The sequence below is a fragment of the Hyalella azteca genome, unplaced genomic scaffold (genome assembly GCF_000764305.2).
Source record: "Hyalella azteca isolate HAZT.00-mixed unplaced genomic scaffold, Hazt_2.0.2 contig11943, whole genome shotgun sequence".
NCBI classification, from domain to species: Eukaryota; Metazoa; Arthropoda; class Malacostraca; order Amphipoda; family Hyalellidae; genus Hyalella; species Hyalella azteca.
This window is the reverse complement of record NW_025941917.1, coordinates 71,469-89,892: the sequence shown is the minus strand read 5'-3', so window position 1 is coordinate 89,892 and position 18,424 is coordinate 71,469. Positions and strand designations below refer to the sequence as shown.

Here is an 18,424-nt window from a genome sequence, read left to right as displayed (position 1 = left end):
GTAGCGGTAGCGCCCGCTACATTTAGAGCATGTAGCGGTAGCGGTAGCGCCCGCTACATTTAGAGCATGTAGCGGTAGCGGTAGCGCCCGCTACATTTAGAGCATGTAGCGGTAGCGGTAGCGCCCGCTACATTTAGAGCATGTAGCGGTAGCGGTAGCGCCGCTACATTTCCAAGTAGCGCTGCCCAGCTCTGTTGATAAGGTATCAATTACTATGGCTGTTTTTCTTACGTAAAATTATGAAGGAAATGTCCACATGAGAGGAAACATTCCTTTAATGTTTTTGATGACTCCAATCATGTTAACCCTATTGTCTACTGCCCATGTATTCAAATATAAAATAGAATGGCATCTGTTAAAAAGGCTTACTAAATAATCAATGAATTTACTGACAGTTTAAACTTGAATGATCTGTCAGTGTACCTATTAACTTTATGTACATAAATGCACATATAAATTTAAATAATTGTGTTGCAGGTGAGGACAAGAAAACGTCTGAAGAGGACGCAGCAGCTGCAGCTGAGGCCAAATCCATCAGATGTGATGAGTAAGTTCTCATACAGGCAAGCTTATTGAATATTTTGTTATACAGGCAAGCTTATTGAATATTTTGTTATACAGGCAAGCTTATTGAATATTTTGTTATACTGGCAGGCTCATTGAATATTTTGTTATACTGGCAAGCTTATTATTTTGTTGGAGGCTTCAGATAGACTTAATGCATGTAAAAAATCTAGTTATTATTTTCAAGCATAGCTTCAATCTATAAAACCAGAATCTGGAAAAAAAGAGAACTGAAAGTTTATTGAGCATCATTCTGCAAGCTCAAGTGTAATTAATTTGTGAAGTAGTATAATTTTTTTATTTTTTACACTTATTCTATTCATATTGGATTCTCTTCAATTTCTTCTTTTTGCTACTTTGGTAGGTATTTAAACCTTATCAAACTAGAGATCATAATCAATTTTATACTAATAGAACAGACATTCTATTAGAGAAAAAACTATTTAAACATTCAAATGGGACATTATTGTTGTCCTTTATAATATTGATTATTGGCTGTATTATGGGAAGGCCATTTTGCCTGGTAATGCAAGTTTGTATTGTTTCTATTCCAGCTGGTTTCTTTTTTATATGAAAATAGCTAAAGTGAAAATATCATAACAGAAGATCAAATTTATTGTTGAACTATTTAATAAAAGCTGTAAGCTAATTATGCATTAATGATTAAATTTCATCTAGTACCAGTTCGAAGTTGAGTTTAGCATCATTGAGAGCCTCATCTCATTTTATTAAGGTTATGCATTTTGTAATTTTTTAGGAAATATTTGGTAAGATAACAGCCTCAACTACTAATTTTATTTCAGTTGTGGGAAGCTGTTTAAAACCCCCGAAGAAGTCGAGTTTCACGCAGTCAAGTCTGGTCACTCTAGCTTCTCGGAGAGCACGGAAGAAAAAGCTCCTCTAACTGAAGAACAAAAAAAGCAGAAGGTTTGTTATCTGTTATTTTTTGGGGAACAGATAAAACTTTTCCAAGAAGTTGGAATGAAGTTTTTCATGTCCGTATGCTAAGTGTTGATTTGATGGATGATGTTTTACTATCATGGTTGCATTGTTGAAACTAGTTAATACTTACTTCGGAGTGAGTAAGGCCACTCAGTTCCACATTCAACCATCTAAGTTCCTTATTTTGTCATTGATGCTTTCGATTTTTCATAAATATATTGATTTAATCTATTTTTATTTTAGGAAATATTCTCATGTTGATCTCCCAGTATCTTTTCTGCTGAAATTTCAGTCAGAAGATGCTTCTTGAAGGTATTCTACTTATCCTCACTTTGTAACTGCAATGATCTCATCTATCAATGGCTTGTGCAGTTGCTAGAGTTGGAGGAGAAGATGAAAGCTCGGAGAAAAGCAAAGGCTGAAGAGGAAGCAAGAGAAGAGCGAGAACGTGAGAAGAAGAGGATAGAAATGGGCAAAAATGTGGCCGAGCACAGAAGAAAGTGGGTAATACTCACATTCATGTCCTCTTCATTGTGTACACATTTTCTTAGTGAGCAATATTCTCATTCGAATACCAAACAGCTTTACAATATTTTTCATTAACTTAAAAAAATGAATTGCGCCCAGCAGTTACAATGGACCAGTCGTTAGCACATCGTTAATGCCTTTCTTTGGGTAATTTTGTTGTATTGTTTTTCGTTGTCGTAGATGACAGAAAATATCTCATTGTATAATATCAATGTTGACAACTTTATTGTTACGGGGAAACGTTGTCATAGTGATGAAATTTTGAGGTGCCGAGGTGATGCAGTAACGAAGTGATGAACAAGGTGGTACAGTAACGAGGTGATGCCGTAACGATGTAACGAAGTGATGAACGAACGAGTTGTTGCAGTAACGAGGTGACGCATTTACGAGTGATGAAGTTGGTAGGTAATGCACCGGCTGAGGACGTGTTTATGCTTGCAGGTTGGAGGAGGACGAGATCCGCAAGCTGGCGGAGGAGAAGCGGCGCGAGAAGCTGGAGGACAAACTGGCTCGCCAGCGCGTCAAGGAACAGATTGAGGCCGACAAGGAGGCGCGACGGCAGAAGCTGGCAGGTCTGCTCATTTTTATCCTAACTCAAGGATTGAGAGAATTTAAGGATTGTCATTGAAGATATGGTGAACCTGCTTAGGATTTTTTTAAATTCTTGATGGTGCACTGGTGCAGATGAATTCATAAATTTATTTATTGATTAAGGATAAATTTATAAGTGTGAGATGGAAAGGATGATAGAACTCAGTCCGTCGGTGTAGTGGAAGTAGTGCTGGTGGAGAGTCGAGCCGCAATAATACATGGGCTTGGACATCCGAATCACCGTGCGGCTTGCAAAACGAACGAAATTTGCAAATTTGACAAACTTACAACACTTTTTTATTGTGGTATAAAATTATATGAAATTAAGTGACCGATTTTATGTGACTTTGGTTCACACAAAATACGTATTTATTTCTTAGAAAAAACTTAACATAATGGGCTTGAAGCTGCAAAGCGACTGGTCGACGAGTGAAAAACAGGTTGCTCTTTTCGGTATTTTACCAAGCTTTTTCCTAAAATCTGCTGTAATGATGAAGAAAGTTATAAAAATCTGGGTTTTGAAGGTTATTAAGAAAAATGGATATAAATTTCCTTAGTTGAGATTTGAATTTTTAATTAATATGTACCATAAAAATCCATACGTTCACACTTTTTCCTTAGTTTCCTAAATGTCCCTTTGTTTTCTCGATAATATGTAACTCCCACAATGTAACTGATGGTTTGTTCTGGCAGCTGCGACAGGAGCAGCTCCTGTGGTTGCTGCAGCAGCGCCCCCGCCTGCCGCAGCTCCCCCTGCTGCCCCCAAGAAATCCTACGATGAAACCAGAATACAAGTTAGCTCTCTATATTTCATTATTTTCCTTTATCCTATCGTCAAAAATTACTTGTCACACTGGAATGTTTATTGTATATTTCTTTGAACCTGTTTCCTACTCCCTAAATTACCCTAAGGAAAATTTACCCCATGTTAAGAAGCCACGGCTTTACACGAAAACCTCCTCCCGCAGTTCCGCCTACCGTCGGGGCCGCCGGTGGTGCAGACATTCAAGGCTAAGGAGCCGCTGTCCGCCGTCAAGCTGTGGGTGACCATCAACCATCCGTGTCCTGACCCCAGCCTCACTGTGTCCCTCTCCACCACCTTCCCCCGGCAGGTCTTCTCTGAAGACCAGATGGTTCAACCACTAGAGTCATTAGGTCTGTAATGTTGTCAATACTCTTACGTTGATCAGAATCAGCGTGATAGAGTTCTATTTTTAACACGTTTTTAACACGTTTTTCTTAGCTTAGCTTCGCGTTTGTTTGTTTGTTTGTTTGTTTGTTTGTTTGTTTGTTTGTTTGTTTGTTTGTTTGTTTGTTTGTTTGTTTGTTTGTTTGTTTGTTTGTTTGTTTGTTGTTAACATTGACAACGAAAATTAACCCACTTCTGATTGCTCCAGAGCTCTGAAATTCGGCATGCAGGCTATTTTCGCCTAACAATTTCAGATACAATCATAAAAACTAGCAATTATACTTCTGATTGTTCTAGAGATCTGAAATTCGGCATGCAGGCTATTTTCGCCTAACAATTTCAGATACAATCATAAAAACTAGCAATTAGAGACCTAAATTGGTTTAATTGAGTAAAGTATATATATATATTATATACATAGTATGACGTGAGGGCGTTCACGTTATAGACGAGCAGGCGCTGACGCTGCGTATCATCGATACGTGCGTCAAGTCATACTTAATCAAGTCTTAATCGATTTTCTTGTGGACTAAAAAGTAGAAAATAAAATACTTAAAAAAACTTTTTAAAAAAACACGTTTTTCTTGTGGACTAAAAAGTAGAAAATAAATTATGGTTCGCCCCAAAAAAACGTGGGTCGGGCTGCATGTACGTTCACCATCAAATTTCCAAAATTTAAAAATCTGCCCGACACACGTTTTTTTGGGGCGAACCATAATTTATTTTCTACTTTTTAGTCCACAAGAAAAACGTGTTTTTTTAAAAAGTTTTTTTAAGTATTTTATTCGTATTGTACTTTAGGATACATGACTTTAGACTTCATCGATAAGTGAGCAGATGCGAGAGCGGCACATCTGCAATGTTAATATTGACGTTTGCTTGTGTTGTGTATGACTTTGGTCGATGAGCAATCAAGTACCGTATTCCATGACGGGTAAACAAATTTAAAAGGGGGCTAAAAGCCTTGTATAATAGCAAAGCGCCACTAATTAAATATACCTTACGTTGAAATCGAACCATGAGGCCAAATACATTTTTAAATTACGAACTAGCGGAGAAGCTGTGCCATTTCATGCTTGAAATACATGAAATATTGAGGATGAAAATCCAGTTGAACCTGTGCTAATGAATGTGGCTGATTCAATCCACCTTGTTTTCCAGGTCTCGTGCCATCATCTGTGCTTATGGTCCAGTACAAGTAAAGTTTATCGGGCATTTTTTGGTTAAGTAAAGCTAATTATTTTAATGGCACCGACGACGGGCGATAAAAGAACAATTCGGAATATTTAAGGAGCCGTCAAATCCGTCACATTCCCGTGTTACACCAAAAGCACCGAATTTTGGTTGACAGCTTTGTCCGTGAGCAAAGCTTTAGTGCCTTCGTTGCCTTCGATACGAATTTGATTGCGTCCTAATTAATATCCAGGCCAATTATTCAGAGCATGTATCAGCAGCACTTCGTATTGATTAATTACACTCAAGTGATGTTCGCACAAAGAAAGTGGCGGCAGAAGCCGACCGGTAAGTCAATGTACGACCTGTTCTGCAACAGCAGCGTTGGACGCTGTTGCTGCCGCGCCATTTCTCTGACAGGTTATTATCAAACATCAAATAAAATTAACTCAACAACGTAGTTTTTTTATTACTGTCCATTCAATCAAAAAGCACAAAATTAAAATCACTTGATATTATCTGTGACCACCTTTTGGTTGTGGGCGAGTAAACCGAAAGTTATTTTAAAAAAAATTACCCATGCGTCGATTACTGAATTGATACTCAAATCTGAATCGATATCTTATAACTAATTAATATTTTGATGCTCTTGTTCATTTATTCTTAGTTTTTGGGTCCCGATTACAAAGGTGATACTCGGTGGACTATTGGGATGCTGAATGTGGAATTAAACAAATTTTCATTTGTAAAAAATTACTATTTATAACTTAATAGTATTGGAACAATCATCCATGTCCTGTCTCAATGAATCACATATAAAATTATCGCGCTTTCGGAGTCAACAATGTACAGAAATCGCTTTCTGCACCTCCAGATTCTTTATAAATTCTCAAGTTATCTCCAGTGAACCACAACAATCTTGGAAAATTTAGAACACGTTAGAAAAGCATTCACATATCGTGGACGGCTAAAATGGTAGTGATGCACATGATGGCGGTCATGCAAATCGTTTTAAAGGTTGCTACATAGTATTTGGTGAATGCAGGATACGCTTTCGCTGATACCAGCAGCATTTTTAACAACTGGAAGTGAAACTTCGTGCAAATGCTGCTAAGTAAAGAATTCCTACTAACTTTTGGTTTACAGTAGAAAAAAAGGGCGCCACAACAACGCGAGGAGGCTGGGACAGTATGGCCCCAACTATGCTCAACTACCAACGGTATTCATCGCACTCGGACGAATATTGTACCCACAAAAAATTAGGACTTTAATTTCTAACGTAAAGAGGGCTGTCAAAAAACAAAGATTCTTAATTATAATGCCTTCGTTCATCACTAACACAGCCAAAGAAGACTCTTAATGACTAAAAAATTTACTGTAGTTTCATTTACTTTGTTCTAAAGCGCAACAAATAGAACACGACGTATTTCCAGGCATTTTTATAAATAAGTCAACCACATGATATATAATGGTTATGTCAAATAATACAATGAATATTAAACTCAAACGGTTGATCAGTAATGGTCACATCTGTGCCACCATTTTCAGACTTCTTTCCAACACAGTGCTTGATTTACAAGCAACTTCGAGCGATTGTGATTCAACGTGCCCGTTTATTTTGTACAGTAATTAATTAATTTGATTTTATCAGACATTGTACGTAATAAAGTATTGAACTGGCTCAGGAATCCAGTTGTTATAATTTACGTCCATAGTAATTCATCCACCGCGGTAGTGAACACCCGCCTTCAGGAATGACGTCAGAACCGCGGATGTTGGCTGTTGAGGACTCATCAATCTTCTGCAAGTTTGTCGATTTCATCAAAGTTTTTGTAGTCCAACTTCTTTATTTCGATATCTACGGAAAGAGAATATAATGAGAGAAACTGGATGATGGCACGCGAGCTAAAGTAGTTAGAATTGATAAGAAATATAAACAAAAAAATTTACTCTTAGACGTAAAATTAGTATTCATTAGGAAATGCAGCAGTTGCACTGAATCTATAATGGAGTTATTCTTTTCCGATGTCAGGGATTTGAGACCAATGGAGTACCAAGGTAAGCAAAATAGTAAAATGTTGGCGAGATTGTAGCTTCGACCGTTATACTAAGACCCATAGATAGTATGCGTTTTAATCTAACGCTGAGTGCTCGTATTGCGTTCAGTAACAAACGATCAAAAACGGGAAAATTTTCATTAAAAACTTGATCAAGATGACCAATTGTGCAGTAGAACTAATTACAGTAAATACAAGAATATCATTTATGGGCGGATAAAATAAAAAAATTAAATAAATAAAAGCAGGCAATTCGGGAGAGACTGACTGAAGTGTTTTTGTATCTGCTGCAGCAGCTCCATGGAGCGCGGCCCGTCGATGATGTTGATGGCGTTTCCGGTCTTGCCAAAGCGGCCCGTGCGGCCGATCCTGTGCAGGTATGTCTCGCAGTCTGCCGCCCCGTTCAGCTCAGGCAGGTCGTAGTTTACCACCAATGTTACCTGCGTGCAACAAATTGACATGATCACTGCAAATAATATGAATAAACAGCATTGAATTTATTGCCGCTGTCCAGTTCAACATGCTTAAGGCATTGAATTTTAAGTGTATGTAGATTATTGGTATTGTAATCCGAATACTAGATTGGAATTTTAATAAACCACACGAGTAACCTGTTTAAAAGGTTGATATTAAAATTTACTGAGATTGTGACCAGCTAAAATTGGAATTGGTTGAAGTTGCTAACGGTTAAACCCGCATACATATTTCGCATCCGACTACAAAATTAAGGCTAATACTACCTACAACCAACGATCCCTGCGTGACGTCGAAGGGCATATAGGTGATAGATGGTACCATGATGCCATGGTATCACCTATCAATTCAAGCTTCACACTAAATTTACTGAATATTATCACATTAATGATGTTTATGGAACGTTCAAAAACTCACCCAGACAGACAATTTGACTCATATGAGAAGAAAAAATGCGTTGCGTTATACACGACAATTCTTTTAAAATATATAATAATTTTAAAAAATGTGAAACCCCATTTTGATTATACAGACATTTTGATCATTCAGAAATGGTCGAGTACTCAGTGTCTGTATAATCAAAATGTTTTGCTCAATGTCACATACAATATAACTTTCCCACACTCAGAAAAGGTGCTGATAAAAAATACATATAATTTATAGGTTTCGCTAGTTTCACAACAGCATGAATTCCTCTAACATGAGCTCCTTCTTAAGACTTCGATTCACATACTTGTAACAGTACAAGAAATAGCTAGCTTATCATAATTTTTGCCAGGGAAGAATATTTTAGTTTAGCCGACTATTAACATAAATTTTAGGTGGAGCATAAATTCTGACGCATCACAAATTATGAAAGTAGCCCAGACCTGCTCGACGTCGATGCCTCTGGCCAGGACGTTGGTGCATATAAGGACTCGCTCGCGCCCCTCCCTGTAGCTCGTCAGCACTGACAGGCGCTCCTCTGCTGACAACTCTCCTGCATGACACAAAGTAGTTCGTAACTTGTATTAACGGCATTTATAACTCAGTAGGCCAATCATAGACTGCTTTTAAAGCTGAATTCACCAATGACAGATGAGAAATAGGCGGCTACGACTACTTAGCCTAGGCCGTCCCGTGCACTTGGGCGGCAAAGTGAATAATAAACCACTGAGCGTGCTTAAGCGTTTTGATGATGTCCCGTACGAATAAGGCCAAGGACGCCCAATATGACGGAGGAAACCCAATATGGCGGATGACACCCAACATGCCGGATGACACCCAACATGCCGGATGACACCCAATATGGCGGATGACACCCAATATGGCGGATGACACCCAATATGGCGGATGACACCCACCAGTGAGAAGGGCGACGTGATGACCGTCCTTAACCATGCGCGCGTGCAGCCAGTTGGCGGTCTGCTTGGTGCGGCAGAAGAACATGGACTGCCCCACAGGGATGGTGTAGATGTTGCTGATAGCCGTGTACTTGTCTTCTGCTGTGGGACACTCCACGTACATCTGTGATATCAAACAATCATTTATGATGTCTTAAGCTACGTACAATATAATTAAAGGGGAAATCAATGATTGGGATTCAATTTTACTTGATGTTGAGGATCTAACAGTAATAAATCACGCATTTGAAACGATTTATGTACGTAAAAACCACAGCACAAAAATGTCCTACTTAAGCCAAAAGTTGCCGATACTCTGGTAAAAAACCTATTATTTAATTTCAATCATTAATGACACAGCAAAGGACTACTAGATCACAATAATAGGACTTCATGGTGACCACAATCGACCGCCGTGATGGTGACATGCCTGCCTGATGTTGGTGAGCGTCTCCTCCTCCCTTTTCAGTCTCATGATGACGGGGTTGGGGACAATGGCCTCAGCGAACTGCATCACCGTGCCGTCATACGTCGCACTGAACAGCATCATCTGGCACGTCCTGGGCAGCTGCTTGTGGATGCGTACTGACTGGTCCTGCCGTACATAAAATAAAATGAACAAATTAATAATAATAGTGAATGATTTTCATCATTCACAAGAGGTCATGACTGGAGATGAGGGGCCATGACAGATCCTGGCATATCCATAGCTGATCTTAATGGATAAAATGATGGTTCACAGCCTCCGAGTCCATTATAGCATCGCGATAATCCCTAGGAAATATTTATGCAGACTATGGGTGACATATCTTTAGGAGTTACGTATGTCTCATAATGATAACATTAATTGAATATGTACAATTAATTTTATCAATGAATAAAAACTAATTCATGGCCTACAAGACAGGATGCAATTAAAGACGTTGTCGAGTTCATAATAGTTTGACAGACTTCTAAGTGAAACTAGATGGAAATGCAAACACTCAGTGGCACAGCTGTTAATGCAATTTTATTGCAATATACGTAACTATGGTACCTACCATAAATATTTGGATTAAGAGACTAAAAAAAACACGATTGCTCAGAGTCCTTACAGGTAATGACAAGTGAATATGAAAGCCCTGCCAGGGCTGACACCTTTTTGGCTTCCCTCCCATAATTAACACGTTTTTCTTAGCTTAGCTTCGCGTTTGTTTGTTTGTTTTTATATGTTTTTCCACTCCCAGTCTCGCCCTCCGCAGTCTTTCTCTCCCCCACCCACACCTCTAGCCCCCTTTTGGTACGCTATGAACAACAACCAGAGAGATACAAATAAATATCCAAACTATCCGATATGGAGCGGGCACAGCAGACCTGATGGCCCTGCGTGGCGATCATGACGTCAGCTTCATCCAAGACAAAGACGCAGCAGTCAGCCAGCGATAGCGCTCGAGCTTTAGTGAGCCAGTCGAGCACCTTGCCTGGAGTGCCGATCACGATGTGGTCGGTGATCTTGCTGCCTCGGGTGACTGAAAACACACCGCGTCAATCATCAGCAAGAAGTATATCAATCATTGGCACTACGACATGAAAAAAATTATCAAACAATTCATCGACAACTGCATCATTGGGAGAGCGCACCAGGAAAAAAATTAATCATTAGCCAAATTGGTAAAATATTAATCATCAAGCAAATCAAGAAGATATCATCCTTAAAACACGTAAATATGCCATCCTCATTCAAACCCATCATGACCAAATTCAGCGTCAGTCATAGATATTATGTAAACTTTCATCATCAGTCTGAAACAACATGATACGAGAATAGTGGTACAGGATATAAATACTCCTGATAAACGTTTACTTGGAGCATTTGAAGATTACATTGTTGGTGAGAACCTATAATTGGTAGTGAGACAGCTTCAGCTAACTGTATTATAAACGGAATCATATAATTGTATTTGGTCCACAAAAACTAAAGGAACGTGCAACCATACCCAGAGAATCCCATTACCCCAGGACAGTGAAATATTAACGAAAACAGTAAACAAAGAACCTTGTTGACAACAGGTCTCTTGGAACCTCGCTGGCAACAGCACTCTTGTGTCCGGTGTCAATCAGGCATCTCATTCTATTAATAATAATTGAGATGTTATCTCAATTATTATTAATAGTTAATTATGTTAATAATTAATAAGTTAATGTTATGTTAATATTAATAGTTAATGTTATGTTATGTTATCTCATTGAGATGTATTAATTGAGACGTGGTAGAGATTGATAGAACAGTACTAGACCTGAGTCAGCATGGACAACATCACGTGACAGATCATGCGATCAAAGCCTCAGTAGTGGGCGGGAGCCATAATTATATAATATTGCTGTAACCTTAGTAAGGCCTCCCAGTAACTAACAATCATGCCGTAATGTAATGTAACTCACGTTAGAGCTACTCCGACCTAACGGTCGACGTCTTAGCTTTACCTTATCGTATCTCTCAAATATTACCACCATGTAACAAGAAGTTCTGTAGACAAGTGGTGGCTTACTTATCCCTCACTAACTTATTCAACAAATCGCTGTCCTTGGGTTCAGGTAGAAATATAACAAGGCTGGAGGTGCCTAAACGTGCCTCCGGGACATCTAGATACCTTGTAGACAACAGAAATCTGGGTCCTCTTTAGACAACAAGGAATTCCGGAAACTGTTTAAAATCAAATGTTCAATACCATGAAAACTTGAAAATAATCAACCACAGGATGTTAAAACTCATTAACATAAGAACCCAACAGACTTCATAAACAATTATAACAATAACAATTGCCTCAGGCGACAGCCTCGAGTGACGTACGAGTTTCGCCTTTGACGGCACACTTGATGGTGACGTCAGTGCAATGTTTCCCCAGCGCCATGACGGTCTGTGCGGTCTGAAGGGCGAGCTCATAAGTAGGAGACAAACACAAGGCCTGTGTGCATCTCTTGCTGGGGTCTATGCGGCTCAACAGACCCAGGCTGAATGCTGCTGTCTTCCCAGTACCGGATTGAGACTGTGCAATCAAATTCTGTGGGCTGAAATAAAATGAACAGAACAATACATTTAATCTTGTAAAATCAATAGTAATACTGGAAAAATACAAGTTACCCAGTTGTATGTATAATTGTCAATATCAAGGTAGAGGAGGCAAGTTTTGAAGCCTAGATAAATAAAGTTTTTAGAAATTTCATGTCAACTTTAGAATTGAATCAAATTCACTGCATTATTGGAAAGCATACAAATATACCTATGCCAAAATATAAATCATCATTTGCAATTTTTTTCAGCCAAACTGATTTCATATTTGATATTTCATTAATTCTCCATTTAAAATAGGCACTTACGGATTGGCAAGGAGAGTGGGAAGTGTAGTTTCTTGTATTTTTGAGGGAAGTTTGAAGCCCATGTCATAGATCCCTTGCAGTAACTCAGGGCGAAGCTGCAGTGCCTCAAAGGTTTTTACAGAATATAAAGGAGAGTTGGGATCTTTTCTGAGAACCTCAACATCATTTTTACTCTCCACAATACCTTTACACAGAACCTTGCGCATGAGTGACACCTCGGCTGCAGAGGGAGCAGAATCTTCCTCGGAACTTTGCAAGGTAGCTCCTGTAGGAAGCTTAGGTGGAAGAGGACTTCCAGCAGATGGAGGAGCACAATTTAGTGGAGGAGGGGGACTGGACAAGAATGAAGGAGGTGCACTGGAAGGTGGTGGAACTGGGAAAAAAGTAAACAGAAAGAACTTCATTTAAAATTTGCTGTGTGTGAGAAAAGTTCAGAGATACATTATTCCTTTGAGGAAAGATCCATAGCCTGAGAGGACTTGTAACAATTTATGTCTCAGCTGTGATTTTTCTTATAGAATTACCATGTCTGTCACAATATTTATATAGGTTCTAGTATTAACAAGGAACTAATGCAATTTAGCAAACTTCAACTAAATCTACTGCACATAATTTATTCATTGCCCAGGCTGCATGAGCATTAAATAAAATAGATTGATTTACCTGAAGTGAATGGCACACTTGGAGGTGGTTTAGATGCATCTTTGGAAAGGCCTAAGTTCAGCACCTGCAAAAACCCAGAATAAGCTAATTAATATATAATTTGTGTTTTCAACATTAGATGTCAATGAATTATGACTATCAGAGTAAAATGAGAGAAATTACAAGGCAATTTAAAAATTTTCTTTCATGATCTCTGCTATTTGGTTCATGATTTCAGAAAATTATCAAGCAGTATGAATTATTCATTGAGTATGACAACTTAATATTCACAAAAAACTGAAACAAGTTATTTTATGAAAGCAATCTACTGCAACAGTTTGATAAAAATAGTTCATTTTTTCCCATTAGTCCAAACAAAACAAGGGTTTAAGGACAGGCATCTTTCAGTTACTTTTTTGAGACAGTTACAAAGGGCTGCAAGTAAAATTATTTTTAAAAATAAACAGGTGAAATAACTTTAAATTTGAAAAATATAGTTTTGACAGAAATAATGGCATTAACTGAAAAAATATGGATAAATTGTTTGGCTAGATATACAAGTTTAAAACTAATATTGTGATAGAAATATCAATAGCAACATTTTAACGTTGATGGATAACATAAAAGTTCTCACCTTGGAAGCAAGCTCCTCAGCCTCCTGCTCCTCTGACGCCTTGGCCCAGTCAACACTCATTGCTTATAACTAATATCCCAATACTACTCAATATCAGTACTGCAATGCAGAATAGATTTTATTTTAGCTTCAAGGAAATCTGTAAGCTCTAAAAAAAATAACAAAGACACAAATCAGTAAATACTGTCAAATGAGGTAATAAGGGACAGGCAGGGTAAATCAAGACAGTCCTCAGCCACAGCAAAAAATGTTATAGCAGCAAAACTAAAAATAGTGGCATAAAACATTATTCTTATCTATGTAGCACTAAAGGAAGTTAAGAAATCATACATTTACTAGCTCTATAAATCACTGAAAAAATGTTGGTAATGATAGATCAAAAAGTACCTACTTCTGCCAAAGTCTGATCAACAATAAAGAATTTCAATTACATTTACCTTGCTCAGTGAAAAAATTTCACTCAACAAAAAATTAATGCATCATCGGTCAAAACAAAATTGCGCATGCTGCAAGGAATGTCAGATAAAATTGTGAATTGGGCAACATAGAATGAAAATTAATTAGCCTAAACTATGATTTATTTCTCTAAAAAATATGATGGTTGTCACAAAAAAAAATCTGTTTCAGGTATGTTTTTTACAATCTTTCTTTGTTATAATGAATTCACTTGACTAAATTAAAATATTGGTAAATAACAAGCCCAGTCCAGTAAGACATGTATGCATGCATTTTATGATCGATGTGGCTGATGCCCAATGATTGATTCTGACACTCACGCTTTGCAATCAATGTGGCCAATGCCTGATGATCAACACTAACACACCCACTAAACAACCAATGTAGTTGATGCCTGATGATATACATGGATTCACGCATTTTACGATCAATGTGGCCGATGCCAGATGATCAACACTTAGGCACACACTTCATGACCAATGTATATGTAGTTGATGCTTGATGATCGACACGGATGAACGCATTTTATGATTGATGTGGCAGATGCCAATGATTGATTTTCATTCTCGCGCTTCGCGATCAATGCCTGATGATCAACACTTATGCACGCACTTTACAACCAACATAGTCAATGCCAGATGATCAACGTGGATGCACGCGTTTTATGATTGATGTGGCCTATGCCAGTGATTGACACTGACTCGTGCACTTTACGATCAATGTGACCTATGCCTGATGGCCAATACTGATGCACGCGCTTTACAATCGATTTGGCCAATGCCCAATGCATGTGCTTCACCCTCAATGTGACTGATGCACGATGATAAATGTGCTTTATGATCAATGTGCCATAACACAACTCATAACACTACATAACATTACAACACTTTGTAACGCAACTTATTACACAACACATTTTAATGCAACATAACATGACATTATAACACAAAACATTACAACAAAAATTATCATAACACAACACATCATAACATATAGCACCACATATTATAACACAACATATCATAACCAAGCGCATTATAATACATCCTAACATAGCCCAACATATTGTAACACTACATAATATATTGTAATAACATAACTCCACATTATAATGCAACATAACATACCATCTTTGTATCATAACATAACAAAAAAATTGTGATATATCACTACGTATGCATTGTAACATAATATAGAATACAACAAATTATACCAAAACATATAACAGAAGCATATTGTAACACATCATATCATTATACAATGCATTATAAGACATTATCACTTAACCCAACACATTATAACACATCATAATGTAACACCATAATTATATAATGTTAATGTGTTATAATGTGTTGTGTGTTATGCCACATTGATCGTTAAGTGTGGGCATAAGTCTTCATCATCAAGCATTGGCCACATCAATCGTGAAGCTTAAGTGTCAGAATCAATCATTGGGCATCGGCCACATTGATTGTAAAATGTGTGCATCCATGTCAATCATCAGGCATTGACTACATTGGTCATTAAGTGGGTGTGTAAGTGTTGATCATCAGGCATTAGCCGCATCAATTGCGAAGCACGCGCTGCAGTGTCAGAATTTATCATTGAGCATTGGCCACATCGATTGTAAAATGCGTGCATCCATTTCAATCATGCCACATCGTTTGCAAAGCGCAAGCAACAGAATTGATCATTGGGCATTGGCCACATTGATCGTAAAATGCATGCATCAGTGCCAATCATCAGGCATCAACTACATTGGTCGTAAAGTGCATGCATAAGCGTTGATCATCAGGCATCGGCCGGCTAATAACGACGGCCGCATTGATCACAAAGCGCGAGTGTCAGAAACGATCATTGGACATCAGCCACATCTTTTGTAAAATGCATACATATATGTCAATTGTTAGGCATTGACTTCATCAATCATTAAGTTCTTGCGTAAGTGTTGATCATTGGGCATTAGCTACATTGATCATAAAGCAAGGGAGTCTATGTCAATCATTGAGCTTAGCTGCAGCCCGCATGATGGCCCACATTGATCGCACATTTGAACAAGAGTGTTGAGTGTGCATCATTGTCAGTCATCGGGCGTTGGCCAAATTGATCATAAGTGCGCGCGTCAGTGTCAAATGTCAATCAGTGGTCAGAGTTGTACATTTGTTTTTAGAGTGAGCATATTGGCAACTGTCTTCCCTGGTGTACATCTCAAAATAAACATCCGGTGCCCATGCCACACCTTGCAGACCATGGTCAATCTATTATTCTATTTTGGCATCAACATCCATTTGCTGCAAATATCGGCATCCACCGTACATTTAGATGGTGCCTTAGTGTCTATTAGAATCCCAACTAGTTAGAATCTTGACTAGTTTTGAAAGCTGTAGAAGAAAATTAATTAGAAAATCAATTAAGCAGCAAAAACATTTGCCAAGCCAAGCCATGAAGCCATGTGCACATAATGCATTGATTCTCTAATTTTGTCATGAATATGAAATAGTAATTTGATAATTTATCTTCAGTTCATTCTGGCAATTAAGCAAGTAATAAGCTAATAGCATGTTTTTAAGCTTTTGCTTAAGATAACAATGCAGTTAGCACTTAGCAGCAGTCTGACTCTGACATTACCTCATTTCTCAACTATGCAAATAAGACTTGCTAGCTGGTCTCTCTAGCAAGTCTAGTCCAACTTTGAACCAATTGGCACTGTTGTTGTTTTGTCTGCTTCTTCAGTTCTTGAGGAAGTGGAATCATTCCCCATACACCTCACGACTCACGGCTCAAAATGGCTCCCTCGTCTGCCCCTGCCGTCTGGCAAGCCAATCTGTGATAATTAAAGCCATTAATTAGGCAAAATATCTGTGTCTTATGAGAGTTAAATTGTGCACCAGATCAGACTACTACCCGTTAGTAACCTTTACCTAGCACTAAGCTTGTCTTCTGGACACAAGGATTCATAGGCCTGGAGCATTTGATTTGTTCTCAGGAAGAAGTGGCCAGAGATTTATGCGCATCCACGGAACCTACTACATCTATTCTACCACTACCACGGTCCGGGTACGGGGGCAACAGAATAACCAATTGCTTGGCACGCGGCACCAGCAGTTGTTAACTAAATCATGGAGAAGAGAATTTGTCAACAAATAATGCAACTCGTAGCAGAGACAATTCGGGAATTCGTAATTTAGGTTTCACACTTATATCAAGCAAATTTATTTCAAAATTCTGGATTAGATAATTGAATTTAGAGTATTAACCTACTAATTGCGTTCGCGATAGCGATTCTCTTGAATTCAGGAGAATCAGGACTATTGAGCCAGTACACATAGTGATTCCTTATTTGCACTCCTGACTGTAAAAAACCAGCATGAAAACAGTTCTACCCAAACTTTGGATAATTTATAGTAGCTGGGTGTATTGAGCATAACCGATCGTGTTTCATTTCAAAATCAGGGCCCTATCAAATCGCACAACACGCATCAGCAAATCCGCCGCACAGAGCAAATAAACACGTACAAATCCATTAACTTTACAAATTTAAGTTAGAATCGATGGGTACAGTGTGGAATTCTAGAGAAATAATAAATTAACCAGTACACATAGCATATTGGAAAGCAGGACCTGAAAGCTTGGAAAGGCCAGGAACTTTACACTTTCAGTCCATTATTTACATATCCTATCCCTTTCCAGAATTCCAGCTGTGATTGGTTGATAGGATTGTGATTTAAGCCCCTTTCAGCTTTCCAGCTGTAGTTGGATAATGGAATTGTAATGTTATCTGCTTTCTAGCTGTGATTGGTTGATAGGGATGCTTTCAAGCTGTGATTGGTTGATGGGGATGCTTTCAAGCTGTGATTGGTTGATGGGGATGCTTTCAAGCTTCTAAATAATTATTTTACAAATTTAATGTACTAGTATAAAATTGAAACATTTTGTCCACAGTCCACTTTTGATCCACCTTTTCATTTATAGTCACTTTAATCATTCACCTGGAAGAGCACTGTGGGAATGGGAAAGCTTTTCAGCTTGGGTGGAAAGCTTTTTAATAGGGTAAACGCGGTATATTCCGACACATTAAGGACGCATGGAGAAATGAAAAACTATAAAAAATAACCGTATTTGTTACTCAAGTTCTGTTTGCTTCATGTGACTCGCAAAACACCGTACTACGTGCCAGCAACGATGAAACGTCACAAAATGTTGCCATATTTATATAAAAGCCTTTAGAATGCAAACCTACCAAATCCCTATATTCCGACACTGTGTGTGGCAATATTCGGCACATGGTGAGGCGTATTCCGTCCGCAGTTCAAATTCTACTGATACGTAATGCCGTCATCCACGTGTTCGAATTCCATTTGCTGTGTGAGCTGTATTGGAATACAACACAGCTTTGAATTAGAACACTACCGTAATGAATATTGAACACTACTTA

At 38.3% G+C, this 18,424-nt stretch overlaps 2 protein-coding genes across 3 annotated transcripts in view; one reads left to right on the top strand and one right to left on the bottom strand.

The window, feature by feature from the left end:
- Positions 1-5,445, top strand: part of LOC108665190 (UBX domain-containing protein 1) — a 7,570-nt gene extending 2,125 nt beyond the window's left edge. For both annotated transcript variants that reach the window (XM_018151922.2, XM_018151923.2), the window contains exons 3-9: positions 478-547; positions 1,368-1,491; positions 1,879-2,006; positions 2,476-2,606; positions 3,319-3,419; positions 3,594-3,780; positions 4,976-5,445. In XM_018151922.2, the coding sequence (XP_018007411.1) occupies positions 478-547; positions 1,368-1,491; positions 1,879-2,006; positions 2,476-2,606; positions 3,319-3,419; positions 3,594-3,780; positions 4,976-5,016 (782 nt within the window). In that variant the 3' untranslated portion in view covers positions 5,017-5,445. The remainder of the gene's footprint in view (positions 1-477; positions 548-1,367; positions 1,492-1,878; positions 2,007-2,475; positions 2,607-3,318; positions 3,420-3,593; positions 3,781-4,975) is intronic.
- Positions 5,446-5,714: 269 nt separating this feature from the next.
- Positions 5,715-13,707, bottom strand: LOC108665189 (ATP-dependent RNA helicase DDX19A). The gene is made up of 10 exons (XM_018151921.2): positions 13,534-13,707; positions 12,921-12,984; positions 12,258-12,630; positions 11,731-11,948; positions 10,254-10,408; positions 9,331-9,495; positions 8,862-9,024; positions 8,388-8,497; positions 7,313-7,484; positions 5,715-6,845 (listed from the first exon to the last, which is right to left on the bottom strand). Exons 1-10 carry the CDS (start codon positions 13,591-13,593, stop codon positions 6,781-6,783), a joined length of 1,545 nt encoding a protein of 514 aa, XP_018007410.1. The 5' UTR covers positions 13,594-13,707; the 3' UTR covers positions 5,715-6,780.
- Between the last annotated feature and the right edge of the window lie 4,717 nt (positions 13,708-18,424).

Bases quoted from the DNA above. Each gene is read 5' to 3' on its own strand.
- LOC108665189 (XM_018151921.2), bottom strand. From the start codon at position 13,593: ATGAGTGTTGACTGGGCCAAGGCGTCAGAGGAGCAGGAGGCTGAGGAG. The intron at 12,985-13,533 runs GTGAGAACTTTT...GGGTTTTTGCAG, and splicing joins CTGAGGAGCTTGCTTCCAAG to GTGCTGAACTTAGGCCTTTC. The intron at 11,949-12,257 runs GTAAGTGCCTAT...ATTTTATTTCAG, and splicing joins CCCACTCTCCTTGCCAATCC to CCCACAGAATTTGATTGCAC.